General features: G+C 47.1%; 1 protein-coding gene across 4 annotated transcripts in view; it reads right to left on the bottom strand.

The window, feature by feature from the left end:
* Window positions 1-8,006: 8,006 nt before the first annotated feature.
* CHFR (checkpoint with forkhead and ring finger domains) overlaps window positions 8,007-14,443 on the bottom strand; it is a 29,599-nt gene continuing 23,162 nt past the window's right edge. For 2 of the 4 annotated variants that reach the window (XM_038574604.1, XM_038574605.1), the window contains 4 exons: window positions 14,067-14,154; window positions 11,626-11,733; window positions 10,238-10,310; window positions 8,007-9,164 (listed from right to left, as the gene is read on the bottom strand). In XM_038574604.1, coding sequence (XP_038430532.1) covers window positions 9,122-9,164; window positions 10,238-10,310; window positions 11,626-11,733; window positions 14,067-14,154 — 312 coding nt within the window. In that variant the 3' untranslated portion in view covers window positions 8,007-9,121. The remainder of the gene's footprint in view (window positions 9,165-10,237; window positions 10,311-11,625; window positions 11,734-14,066; window positions 14,155-14,443) is intronic. The other 2 variants (XM_038574601.1, XM_038574602.1) reach the window with 2 other exon arrangements.

The raw sequence follows: 14,443 nt of genomic DNA, 5'->3' as shown, positions 1-14,443 counted from the left end.
TTCCGGCGGAAGTGGCGTGGCCAGGGCGCGGAGCTCCGCCCCGTCCCGCCCACCTGTCAGGCTGTGGGCGTGGTCGCGTCGGCCCGGCCCGGCCCGGCCCGGCCCCGTTGGGGACGTGGCCAGGTGGTGCCTGCGGAAGGCGGGGGCCGGGGGCCGGGGGCCGGGGGCCGGGGGGCGTGCGGCTGGGGTCACGCGGCTGGTCTCTGCGGACCCCCAGCCCCGCGCCCCGCGCCCCGCACCCCACCTCCGGGCCTCTTCTCAGTCATGTTTCAGGTGCCAAAGCAAGAGTGACTCCCCCTGTGGGGCCACAGCAATGTCCTACCTTTTCAAGCAACAAAACGTCGTTGGCCTGGGGCCTGAGGGGCAGTGAAGGCCTGTTCTTTGTTGTCTTTATGGATATCAACTTTTTCAGCGCCATTTAATGAAAAACTGACCTCTCTCCACTCACTTGCTTTTGCACACTTGTCCACAGTTGGATGCCCCTGGGGGTGCTTCTGGGTCCTCTGTGGCCTGTCACTTGGTCTACACCGTGCTGTCTATACCGCTGCCCACACCCCTCTGTCTACACTGCTCTGTATACACCGCTCTGCCTACACTACAGCCTCCCACATGGCAGTGGTGCAGCAAGCCCTGTCACTGGGTACGCTGTTTCTCTCACTTTGCTCGTTTTCAGGATTTTTCCAGGTATTTATGGAACCATGCATATAAATTTTAGAATAAACTTGTCTGTGTCTATAAAAATCCTGAGCTTTTGATAGAATTGCATTGAAATCAGAGATCAATTTGGGGAGAATTGACATCTTTACTATGTTAAGACTTTCAGTCAGTGAACATGGTGTGTCTCTCCATTTATTTAGGGCTTCTCTGACTTCTTGAAACATTTTGTAATTTTGATCATACAGATCCTGTACATGTTGTTAAGTTTATACTGAAGTATTTAATTTTCTTTGCAGTAATTGTAAATGGTTTTGTGGGGATGCCTGGGTGGCTCAGTGGTTGAGCGTCTGCCTTTGGCCCAGGGCATGGTCCTGGAGTCCCGGGATCAAGTTCCACATCGGACTCCCTGCATGGAGCCTGCTTCTCCCTCTGCCTGTGTCTCTGCTTCTCTGTGTCTCTCATGAATAAATAATAAAATCTTAAAAAAAAAAAAAAAAGTAAATGGTATTGTGTGTGTGTATGTGTGTGTGTGTTTTAAGATTTTATTTATTTGAGAGAAAGAGACAGAGATAGCAAGAGAACTGGAGCAGGGAGGAGAAGGAGAAGCAGGGACACCTCCCACCCCTAACCCAGGATCCTGACCTGAGCTGAAGGCAAATGCTCAATCCACTGCCACCCAGGTATCCTGGTATTGTGTTTTAAAGTATGGTTTCCACACTTAGTTGTTAGTATATAGAAATGTGATCAGGGTTCCCTGGGTGGCGCAGCGGTTTGGCGCCTGCCTTTGGCCCCGGGGCATGATCCTGGAGACCCGGGATCGAATCCCACGTCGGGCTCCCGGTGCATGGAGCCTGCTGCTCCCTCTGCCTGTGTCTCTGCCTCTCTGTCTCTGTCTCTGTGACTATCATAAATAAATAAAAATTAAAAAAAAAAAAAAGAAATGTGATTAAATGCTGTGTGTTGACCTTGTATCCTGAGAACTTGCTGAACTCACCTATTTTAGGTTTTTCCTTATAAATTTCTCAAAATCTTCTACATAGACCATCGTGGTATCTGTAAATGGAATTTTTTTTTTAAGATTTTATTTATTCATGAGAGACAGACGCAGAGAGAAAGGCAGAGACACAGGCAGAGGGAGAAGCAGGCTCCATGCAGGGAGCCCGACACAGGACTCAACCCCCGGTCTCCAAGATCACACCCTGGGCCAAAGACAGCGCTAAACTGCTGGGCCACCAGGGCTGCCCTGCAAATGGAAATTTTAACTCAAAATGATGATGGGCATAAGTGCAGAAATGTGCAAAACTATGAAACTTTTACAGGAAAAATCTCAGGCCTGAGAGGGCTTGGTGAAGTGTTTTTGAACATGATTCTACAAAAGAACAAAATTAATACATTGGACTTCACCAAAATTAAAAGCATTTGTTTTGAGAAAGATTCCACTAAAATGATGAAAAGACAATCTACACATAGAAAATATTTGCAAACCATATATTACATAAAGGACTGGTACCTATGATATATTATGAACTCCCAAAAGTTAAAAAGAAAAAAATGCAGTTAGAAGATAGGCCAATATAAGAAGAGGCAATTAACTGAAAAGAATGTTCAGACAGCAAACAAGCTTGTGAAAATGTTCAACATCACTAGCCGTTATAAAAAAGAAAATTAAGACCACCTCAAGATCTTACTGCACACATCTATCAGAGTAGCTAAAATAATTAGTACCAATAGCAAATGCTGGCAATTATGTGGATAAACTAGATTTTTCATACATAACTGTGGGGCTATCAAATGGTATAGCCATTGATAATGTAGTTTGGCAATTTCTTTAAATTAAACATATATTTGATTGTATGACCCAGCAACAGCACTCCTGGATATTTATCTCAGAGAAATGAAACTTAGATCCACACGAAAACCTGGGCACTGTTGTTTACCATACTTTTTTTTGTAATAGCTCAAAACTGGAAACAACCAAAATCAGACCAAGCTCGCAATGCACAAATGGTTAAACTGTGGAGCATCCACATCACTGGACTCTCTTCAGCAATAACAAAGGGTATTAAAAAAAAAAAAAACAAAAAAAAAAAACAAAGGGTATTGTAACAACTTAGACAATCTCCAAGGCATTATGCTGAGGGAAAATATCTCAAAGGAACTATACTGTATTACATGCTTTCATTTACATAATATTTGTGAAACAATATGATGACAGAGATGGAAAACAGATTAGTGGTTGCTAAGGAATGCTGGGTGTGGGGTGGCTCAAGCAGAGCAGGAGACAGGTCTCTGCGACAGGTCTCTGCATCCTGAGCTTTGGACACTAGCGTGTTTCCTGGTTTTGAGCTTATACTACAGCTGTGCAAGGTGCAACCTGTGTGGGAAGCTGGAGAAACAAATTACGGTAAAAATGTGACAGACAACACTAAATGAAACACATATGAGCCTATATATCAATGACATATCCATGCAGGGAAAAATGCTAATTAAGTAAAAATGTTGTTATTAAAGGTCTTATAAAAAAAATAAAGGTCTTATTTACATACAATATAGCTTACCCATTCTATGTGTACAATTCAATTTTTTAGGTAAATTTACAGTTTATATTTACTACATTTTAGTAAATAAAGCTGGATTTAGTAAATAAAGCTGGATTTACTGCATTGCAGTTAGAAAACATTTCCATAACCCCCAAAGGATCCCTCTTGTTCGTATGCATGCAGTCCCCCCAACACCCCTTCCCCTGACAACCACTAACTACTGTCCCTCTCCATGGATCAGACTACTCTGAATGTTTCATAAAAAGAATCACACAGGGGATCCCTGGGTGGCTCAGCGATTTGGTGCCTGCCTTTGGTCCAGAGCACGATCCTGGAGTCCCAGGATTGAGTCCCAAGTCAGGCTCGTGGCATGGAGCCTGCTTCTCCCTCTGCCTGTGTCCCTGCCTCTCTCTCTCTCTCTCTATCTATCATGAATAAATAAATAAAATCTTTAAAAAAAAAGAATCACACAATACATATTTTGTGACTGCCTTCTCTCTTACTCAGCATTAGGTTTTGAGAGCCACTCATTTTTAGCATGTATCAGAACTTTGTTCCTGTCTACAAATGAATAATATTGCACTGTCTGGATACACCATGTTCTGTTATCCGTGCAACTGTTGGTGGACACGCTGCAGTGCCTTGAAGTGCTGGTCAATGCTCTAAGTATAGGGTTAGCTGGGGAGCAGGAGATGGCACTCCTGCTCCAGTCCAGCTTCATGTGGGAAAGATCAGCCTTTCAGGGCATAATTCATGTGAAGGAAACTGTGTCAGTAGGAGGGCCTGACACTTATATCAGGCTATCATGCATTCATTCAATCACTATTAATTGTAGCCTACCATCTCCAAGTCTTAGACCCTGTACACAATTCCTGCTGGTGCATACAACCTACCAGAGAACCAGACAGCAAACAGATACAAAAGACAGGAAGTGAGGAGTTCAGAAAAAGGCAGCATAAAGAAACAGACATGCTGCTATATTAGATAGAGTGTTCAGGGAGGCCCTCAGATGAGTTTGAATAGACATGAGAATAAAGCAGGGACATGTGCAGGTCACTGTGGGAACAGTGTCTTAGATGAGGGAACAGCAAGGAGAGCCACATGTTTAAAGATTTCTTTCTTTTTTTAAGATTTTATTTATTTATTCATGAGACACACACAGAGAGACAGAGAGAGAGGCAGAGACACAGACAGAGGGAGAAGCAGGCTCCACGCAGGGAGCCTGATGCAGGATCTGATCCTGGGACTCCCTGGGCTGAAGGCAGGTGCCAAACCTCTGAGCCACCTAGGGATCCCCTGTTTAAAGAGTTCTTTGAGGAAGTCATAGTTGAGCTAAACTTGCATAACAAAAAGGCAGGCATGTAAGGGTCTGGGCACTAGGTTTACCAGGAAAGGAATCAGCACATTCAGAGAGGGTCTGCAATGAGGGGCCAAGCTGCACAGGGTCTGCCAGATGGATAGGAAACCACTGATGAGTTTCAAGCTCATCATTTTCAGGAGACAAAAAATATTTTTAAAAATGAGCTCGCACATGAGGCTTAACAGGGAGGCAGTAAGGGGCAGTTTTTCCCCTGTGCGTCAGGGAAGACCCCATCAGTGACGCCTACACCAAGTCTGCATTCATCCTCACACTCAACACCAGCCAACAGCTCCACCATCACCAGATGTTTGCCCAAGTCAGATGTTTGGGCCAAGTGTAGAACAGTGAACAAGGCAGGAAGATTCCCGCTCTGGATCTTTGAAGGGGGAGACAAACAGCAATAAGCACGTTTACTCTCCAACAATAACAGCCAGGAAGAAAACCAAACAGGCAAATGCTAGAATGACTGCTTGGACGGGTGGCAGGAGGTGGAGGGTCCAGGGAGGCCCATCTGGGGAGCCGTGTCACAGGAAGATGTGACCTCCTGGTGCTCTGCAGGGTCCAGGGGTGGGAGGGGCCCTGCAGGTGGCCTGGACTGAAGGGGTGATTTTCCAGGAAGGGGCAGGGCCACTGTCCTGATATTCTTTGCTATGCAACAAGCCACCCCAAAACGTGGTGGCTTCAAACTATATAGGTTTTCACAGTTTCATTGTTCAGGTGCAGTCATGTGCTGAAAAAGTGTTGTAACAAACTTCTTGGGATGCCTGGGTGGCTCAGTGGTTGAGCATCTGCTTTTGGCTCAGGGCGTGATCCAGAGTGCCAGGATCGAGTCCCACATTAGGCTCCCTGCGTGGAGTCTGCTTCTACCTCTGCCTGTCTCTCTGCCTCTGTCTCTCATGAATAAATTAAATCTTAAAAAAAAATTTCTTTCCAGGATAAACAAAAACAAAACCAGATGACCCTGATTTGTGGCATTTGCCAGTTTCCGTGGTATGAATCCTCCCTGAGCAGGGTCAACCTACCAATTTGCAGTCCACAAACAGGTGAGTGGACAGGGGTGTGCACCATCCTGGAGAACTGACACGCAGACTTATCAATGCAAATACCCATGGGAGCACATGTGATGGTTGGATGGAGTGAATTCATTAGAAAGGGATGAGTCCTGAGTGCTTATGACCTTTGTTTTTAACATGACTTATGAATTCCAAATGTTTATGATTTTTATTTTTTTTATTATTTTTTATTTTTTTAATTTATTTATGATAGTCACACACAGAGAGAGAGAGAGGGAGGCAGAGACACAGGCAGAGGGAGGAGCAGGCTCCATGCACCGGGAGCCCGACGTGGGACTTGATCCCGGGTCTCCAGGATCGCGCCCTGGGCCAAAGACAGGCGCTAAGCCGCTGCGCCACCCAGGGATCCCTGTTTATGATTTTTAAATGGCTATCTTTAAGTTACTGGGTCACAACATTCCTCAGCCCAGGACAGTGGTCTCCTGGGAGCTGGCAAGACAGCTCTTCTGTGGGTCACCAGGGCTCAGCTGGCCAATCTTTAGAACCGAGTCTCTCTCTCAGAATCCTCTGAAAAGCCATGACAGCAGCTGAAAGCAGAAAGGATTGCACATGGCCTGCTCTGCTGCATTCACTTTTGCCAATGTCCCAAGAGATAGGATGGTGTCAGAGAGGGCTGACTAGGAGCACTCCCATGTGCATCAAGGTCCTTGGGATTAATTCTGCAGGGAGCTGTGAATCTCAAAAGTGTGTCTGGGCTCCTCCGTGTCCCCACCCCACCCCACACACGCTGGCAAGCCCAAGGGGAGTAACTGAGACCTGGCATTACCTCTGGGCCACTGCCAGCAGTTCCCATTAGAGTCAGGCCTCACTCAGCAGGCTGAGGTCTGACAGGCTGTCTGACCTTTCTGGGCTCAAGCCCCAGAGCTACTGCCCCGCAGCTGGTCTGCTTTCCTGGTGAGTCCTACTGACAACCCCTGACACTTATCTTCCCCTGGCCTGAGGCTGCCCCACCTGCCTGTGGAGTGCTGACGGCCCAGGAGGCTGTGGTCTGGCCTATTAGTGATTAAGTAGGTCAGTAATGGGTTTCCATTTGAACCAGTGGGGAAATTCACTTGCTTTTGGGCATTCAGTTTCCTGCATCCAGCCACACGTGAAGCCAGGTCTACACTGGACTTTCTAACTGCACTCAGTCTGCCACTCATTTTTTCTCTCAGCCTGAGGTTGGCTTCCTGATGCTGGTATTCACCAGACATCTTGATTCAGAGCTGGGCTCCTCTGGGCCTTCTCTCTGCAGGCGGCAGGATGACTCTCTCAACTTCTCTCCCGGTTTGCTTGCTTCCCTGGGGCAGAATCCACTAACACTGCTCTGCTCTCATGTGAGCCTGCGCTGACATGAGCTGCTGGATTCTGGCTGTGCCCAGGAAGGCCTCCACAGCATCAATGGCTTCCCTCATTGCTCAGACCTGCGGGCCAGGAAGGACTAGTGTGCAGCCCCTTCGATGGTGCACCGCAGATGGGGGCGTGGGTAGGGCTGGCCCCTCTTCTCATGGGGACACAAGCCTGGGGACGGGCTGAGTGAGGCTGTGGAAGGAGGGGACAGGGAGCAAGCAGCAGAGAGCCAGTGGGGCCTGCTCCAGGCTTGGCCCAAGCACCTGTAGACCAGCACAGTCTTGAGGTGGCCACTCACACCCAGGCAGCCTGTGCCACCTAGACACCCCCCATCCCCCACAGGGATCCAGCCCAAATGTGGGCTGGCTACTAGGTGGGGTGGGAGGGTGTTGCCGAATAGGAACTGATAAAAACATGAGTGCACATCCACCCAGGTCTGTGAAATAGCCCAGAGAACAGCTGCCCTGGCCCCAAGGCTCCATCTCTGAGCGAGAGCAGATAAGCTCTGTTCTGACCCGAGCACTTATTAGGAAAAGGGAGGTCCAGGGGTTGGCCCACAGAGTTGGCCCTGCCCTATGTAACCCGCTGTCTAAAGGGACCTGTGTCCTATCGTTCACAGAAGGAGCCAGTGCAGCCCAAGTGAAGTCACACGTTCTGTTTAAACCCATGCTTAAAGAGCTGGCATATCCCCCAGGAGCCACACTTTTGTTTTTACTCTTTCAAAAGAGAAGGGAGTGATGATGTGAAGCGCAGGCCTCACTCCTGCACAGGCTAAGCCCAGGGCAGAGACATGAAGCCACAGCTTCCATATGCGACTGAAAGGCTGTTACTTTGGGCTGGTGGACCCACAAGATGCTGTGCCTTCCCCTCTTCCCTAGGTGCTTAGACCTAGGCCTCAAGCCCATGTACCATGTGCCTACAGGTCCTATTCAGCCCACATGGCTCATTAGACAGACTCTCAGTGGCATTCAATCAGTAACCAGTGAGGCCTGTAGCCTGTGCACCGTGACAGCAACAAGCACATTGCAGCTGACACACAGACAAATGTGTGGGAAGAGAAACAGACACGGCTTGTTTATTAGAATGCAGGGAGGAGGAGGCCTCTTCCATAAACACGGTGCTGCTTCTCAGAGTCTGTATCAAGAGCAAGACAACAGTTGAAAATCCTATTCCTGAGAAGAAGCAAAAAGTTACAATTTTGCAAACAAAAATAATAGATGATTTCAACAAAAGATAAAAAACAGTTTTCTTTTTAACAAAGAACAAAACTTCAAGTATTATTCCAGATGACATGGCAAACCCAACGCAGGACAGGACTAGTGGAGGCAAAGGTCCCTCGCACTTCTGTGGAAGGAGCTGCTCCTGAGGCTGGGGCATTAGCAGGGAGGAAGTAAGGGTGGTGGGGCATGGGGGCGGCTCAGTGAGGCCTGCAGCTATGCCCACAGAATAAGAAGTAGGCACCAAAGCTTCGCTCCCTGGCAGGTGCTCCCCATCCTCTGCCCTCCTGGGACAAGGCCACGCACTTAATGCTGGGTGTCTAGGGTTAGCGGTTCTGGACATCATTTTTTCTTTTTTAATAAACGGAAACATGTTTATTCTTTCAAATACTCTACTGTCCCAATTTTAGTCAATTTGTAAATTATAAATTATATTACTTTGTGCTACAGTTTGTGATAAATCTTACTAAAAGATAAGCACCAAACTATTACAAAAAAGCCTAAGATGCTGTGGCTTTCCCCACAGCAGGACGCTCGGGTACACCCTGCAGGCTGTAAACTTTTGCTCCCTTTCCCTTAAACAACAGACTTTCCTTTTTTCTCCCACAGAAGATTTCTTGGAGAGAGATGTCTATGTTAAGCATAGTTTTGGGAGGGGACAGCAGACAGCGGTTCCTCTGCTTCAAGTGCTCCAGGCATCCCCGAGCACGTCCTCCTCAGAGGAGGGGTGCGTCGTGCTGCCCAGGGCTCCCAGGCTGCTGGGGTGGGGCTGGGAGGTCTCACTGAGAAGGTCTTGCCCCACAAGAGCCACCTGCCGGACGCAGAGGCCCCCAGAACGCCCTGGGGGTGGTAAAATGCCCGTAGAATGTTTGTATCCAGTATTTTCTGAAACATGCTGTCATTAACCTCCAATATCCCCAAGCCACCTTCGTGCCTCCTAGATGCTTAGTTCTTGAACCTTGTCTGTTCACAGATATGATTGAATTTCCTGTAGGGAGAAAAGGGTGAAATTACACAAGAAGTATTCAAGTAAGTCGGTCCTGTAGTCACAAGCTGCAAGAACCTGATGAGAGGCTGACTGTGCACAAGGGGCAGCATGCAGTAGCATATTTTTAGTATCATCAAAGAAATCACCCCCAAGGCAGGCTTCTTTTTCCTTTTTAAATTTTAAAAGTCAGATATTTTAGATAATTTTCTCAGAAGAGATTCAGAGCCTCCAAACCTCCTCAGGGCCACCCTGCAGGACTGACACATCGGCCTGCTGGCTACAGCACCACCGCCTCCCTCTTTGTGAAGACAAGCACACCTTCGCTATCTTTGTGTTTTTATTAAGATGGGCTGGTTACTAGTTGTTACTTCTTTCCCTATAACGAAATGGTCTCCTGTACACTGTCTATTGTCAAATACAAAACAAGGTTTTTCTTCCATAGAATCAGTCCTTGAGTAAAGGCCACACTCTCAGTGGCTCTGACTTGAACCACAAATGACTGGGGATCAGAATGGCCTCAAGCAGCATCTGTCACTGACTTACGTTATCATCTGGCCCACAGTCTGAAAGAGGAGGTGGACTTACACCTATGGACGACCCCACCTGGAGATCCACATCAGTAAATGAGAGCAATCAGACACCTGCTCATGGCACCAAAGACAGACCCAGGGCAGCACAGGCTGGAGGCTCAGCTCTCAGCGACCACAGCCGCAGGTTCAGAGTGCTAACCCTCTGGGGTGTCAGCAGGGAATGACAGCTGTGTTCTGCAAACACTTTAGGACATGAGAATAGGGTTTTGAAACTAACAATAGTACTATTTCCTATGCCCCGTGACCGTATACAAATAAAATGACAGAACCACTCTATTTACAAGTAAATAATTAACTAGTTCATAAACATCCCCAAAAGCTGAGGTATCAACTCATCCCAAGCACATAAAGAAAAAAGTCACTTTTCTGTTAGGAAAAGGGGTGTGTGTCTCTCTGTAGGGTGTCCATATGGCACCCCTTCCCCAGCCCTGAGGACCTGTGCCAACACTCGGGCCCCCGGCCCTCAGAGCGCATCTTACTCACATTGCGTGGTGGGCCTTCACCTGAGTGCGGCAGTTGCGCCCCCAATAGCAATCAGGACGGGATGTTACAGCCACTAGGAAGAGAAAACAGGACGCGTGTAATGCACATTACGCTCACAAGCTCAGCCATCTGAATTTAAAGACTCAAAGGGAGACACAGCAGCAGAAAGGCATTTTGTCACGCTTTATAACTCATTTCCTTGGCCTGTTCATATTTCAGGAAAGGAAAAATTCCAATTAAAATTATTTAATTGGAAACCCAATTTGGAGGGAATCCCTAGGTGGCTCAGCAGTTTAGTGCCTGCCTTCGGCCCAGGCCATGATCTTGGAGTCCCCGGATTGAGTCACGTTGGGCTCCCGGCATGGAGCCTACTTCTCCCTCTGCCTGAGTCTCTGCCTCTCTCTTTCTGTCTTTCATGAATAAACAAATAAAATCTTTTTTTTTTTTTGAACAAATAAAATCTTAAAAAAAAAAAAAAAAGAAAGAAAGAAAGAAACCCAATTTGGAGCACCTGGGGGGCTCAGTTGGCGAAGCCTCTGCCTTTGGCTTGGGTCATGATCTCGGGGTCCTGCGTATCGAGCCCCATGTTGGGCTCCCTACTCAGAGGGGAGTCCGTTTCTCCCTCTCCATCTGCCCCTTCTCCCCCCATGCTCTTTCATTATGTCTTCTCTCAAATGAATAAATAAAATCTTTAATAAAGGGTACCTGGGTGGCTCAGTGGTTGAGCATCTGCCTTTGGCTGAGGTCATGATCCGGAGGTCCTGGGATGGAGTCCCACATTGGGCTCCCCATGGGGAGCCTGCTACTCCCTCTGCCTGTGTCTCTGCCTCTCTCTCTCTCATGCATAAATAAATAAAATCTTTATTTTTTTTATTTTTTAAATAAAATCTTTAAAAAAACCCCACACAATTTAAGAAATAAAAGACTACAACAGCTGTTTATAGGTCATTTTTATGAATCTTGTTTTGGAAGTCCACATCTTGGCAGACAGGCCCAGAGCTTGAGCTGACCCTGGGTCGAGTATGGCTGGAAATAAGCACGGCCCCTTGGGATGCCTGGGTGGGTCAGTGGTTGAGCACCTGCCTTCGGCTCAGTGCATGATCCCCGAGTCCTGGGATCGAGTCCCAGATCAGGCTTCCCACAGGGAGTCGGCTTCTCCTTCTGCCTGTGTCTCTGCCTCTCTCTGGGTCTCTCATGAATAAATAAATAACATCTTAAAAAAAAAAAAAAAAAGCACGGCCCCTACGCAGCCTATCTCCCCAGGTTTGTGCCTGCTGAGGCAGACCTGTGCACCAAGAACACAGAGCAAAGGCAGAATATCTATGATGTGAAGGAACATAGGAGCCAATCTAGGCAGAACTGAGTTGGGGGTGAGGGAGCTTCCTTACCTGGCAACTCAGAAGCAGGGATGTTCTGCCGATACTGGTAGGTCAGCTCTCGGAAGCTCCGCAGGCCACAGCAGTAACACAGCACGGTGTTCCCCGTGATTCTGTAATCTGAAAGGAAAACAGCCTCATGTGGGCATGCCGGTCAGCACATGGCATCGCGTTTCCAGAACAATAGAACAGCTATGCCTTTGCAAAGTAGTGGGAAACCAGAGTACCAATCCACACGTGGGGCAGAGACAATGGGCCAGACATTTGGAAAACAAGAATAAAACCCTCTTATTTCCTCATAGCAGAATATTTCCACTTGGATAAAAATTCAAATATTTTAAAAATTAAAAAAAGTACTAAGAGGAATGAATTTTAAAGATTTTATTTATTTATTCATGAGAGACACACACAGAGAAGCAGAGACACAGGCAGAGGGAGAAGCAGATTCCTGTGGGGAGCCCGAAGTGGGACTCGATCCCAGAACCTCGGGATCACAACCTAAGCCGAAGGCAGATGCTCAACCGCTGAGCCACCCAGGCATCCCAAGAGGAAGAAATATTATTTTTCTCTTGAGTTATTTCTAATTGTCTCATAACAGAACATAAAGACTCCTGACTCTGGGAAACGAACTAGGGGTGGTGAAAGGGGAGGAGGGGGGGTGGGGGTGAATGGGTGACTGGCACTGAGGGGGGCACTTGACGGGATGAGCACTGGGTGTTATTCTGTATGTTGGTAAATTGAACACCAATAAAAAATAAATTTATTATAAAAAAAATTATGTCTCATAAACCAAACAGCATGCAGGAAAGGACCTGCAAATCTGACTGCCTATAACTTAACACAATGGAAACATATCCATCAAAAGTAAAATAATAATAAGTTAGTGGAAAACACCTTTACAACACAAATGACAACCAGCTGCACCTACAAAGGTATCCTACGAACCTATACTCCCAAATCCAGAGAGCCTAACATGGGCCATGATCACAGATAAGCCGGTGAACCATGACACACAAAGATCTTAAATTCTGTAAATGTTCCAACATGGGGAGACAAAAACGATACATCCAGTAGGCCTGTTCGTATTTACAAGACCTGCCAGCCAGTATGGACTTAAGAAGATACTGGTCTTCGCACCTGAGGCATGTCCTTAGGCAGGAGAGTTACTATGGCCAAGTCTCAACTGTGCATACCACTGTCCTCATTTATCCTAATGGAACAATTTCCCAAACCTACCCTACTGCATGGTCACTCAGGAGCTGCAGTGCTGATTCAGACAGTGGAAAGTGGAAAATCCCTTAAATATCCCATTTTGAACTGGCTAAAAAAAAACATTATAATACTATGTAATAAAAATCAAGGAACAGATCTTCATTGACACAGAAAAGATCCAAGATATACTGCTGAACAAACAGCAGGCCATAACACGGCACACATGGTAGGGTTTCATTGACGAGGCCGGTGTGCATACATGGGCAGGTGCACAGGCCATGCAAGCATCACCACTGGGTACTCAGGTGGAGGGACTGCCAGTCATTTTCACTTTATCCTTTGTACCTCTGTCACTCACACATCTTTGTGAGCCATGTCAGCTTTACAGACACATTAAAAAGCTCATGGAGTTCAGGCTCTGATGATAGGTCTGGGCAGTCCCAGGGCTACTGCAGCAGAGAACACCCGAGACACTTGTGAGAATGTGTCCATAAGACAGAAACTGCTTAGAACAATTCCCAGTGACTTCTAAAGTCTTTCACGATAATGTATGTTTTAGGAAAAAAAAAAGTCATTCGGGGCACCTGGGTGGCCCCGTGGGTTGAACATTTGACTCTAGATTTTGGTTCAGGTCGCGATTTCAGGGTTGTGGGATGGAGCCCCACATTAGGCTCTATGATCATTGGGGAGTCTGCTGGAGATCTCTTCCTTCCTCCCTCTCCCTCCCCCTGTACTCCTCCCCGAATACACATGTGCTCCTTCCCTCCCTCTCTCAAATAAATAAATAAAATCTTTAAAAAACAAAAGGCATCTGCTAAATTTTCTGCAGCTCCCTCCCTCAGTGACAAATCACATTTCACAATGTGATACCGGATGCCCTGAGAGGCAGGGCAAGCCTGCACTAAGTCACCAACATAGCAAGTGAGAAGCCAATGAGGACCCTGAGTGCTTGGGAACAACCAGTCTCAGAATCTCCATGCAGCGCCAACAGATGGTGGAGTCTGGGTCTCTTCTGCTGTGCCCCTCCTTCCCCCATGGCAGAAAAGATACTGGAATGGATCATATGGGCTCAACTAACTTAAAAAAAAAACCCAAAAGTACTAGCACTTTCTGTCTGCCTCTGTCAGGCTGCGCACGGGGGAAGGCTGTGCCTGTGGAAGGCAGCTGGGCAGGTTCTACTGCTTCACAGGAGGCAAAGGCATCACCTCTAGAGGGAGGAAAGCAAGTGCAATGATGCTTACCAGATAGTAAAAACGCTCCCCTCTGCAAAGCCACCAGACTTTCTGTCAACATATTTTTCCATGTCAAACCCCTGGTTGCCAGATAATTCTGTGATTAGGAAGAAGGGAAATCTTAGATACTAGTTTGGTAAAAGAAACACTAAAATGATAAGAAGGCAAACATTTCATAAAAGTCCTTGAAATGGGTAACACCACAGCACAAGTAAGTTAAACACAGCAGCTAAAGGGAATGCTGTACGAAATTGTAGGGCTCTGCTTCCAAGACCATAGGACACCTGAGACAGCCCAAGGACTAGGATGCCCAAGACTGACAACATGCTCACCATCTAGTTCACAAGGGTCCTCGTCTGAGACACTGTTCAGAACCTCAAAAGGAA

The sequence above is a fragment of the Canis lupus genome, chromosome 26 (genome assembly GCF_011100685.1).
Source record: "Canis lupus familiaris isolate Mischka breed German Shepherd chromosome 26, alternate assembly UU_Cfam_GSD_1.0, whole genome shotgun sequence".
NCBI classification, from domain to species: domain Eukaryota; kingdom Metazoa; phylum Chordata; class Mammalia; order Carnivora; family Canidae; genus Canis; species Canis lupus.
This window is presented reverse-complemented; position numbering and strand designations above follow the sequence as displayed.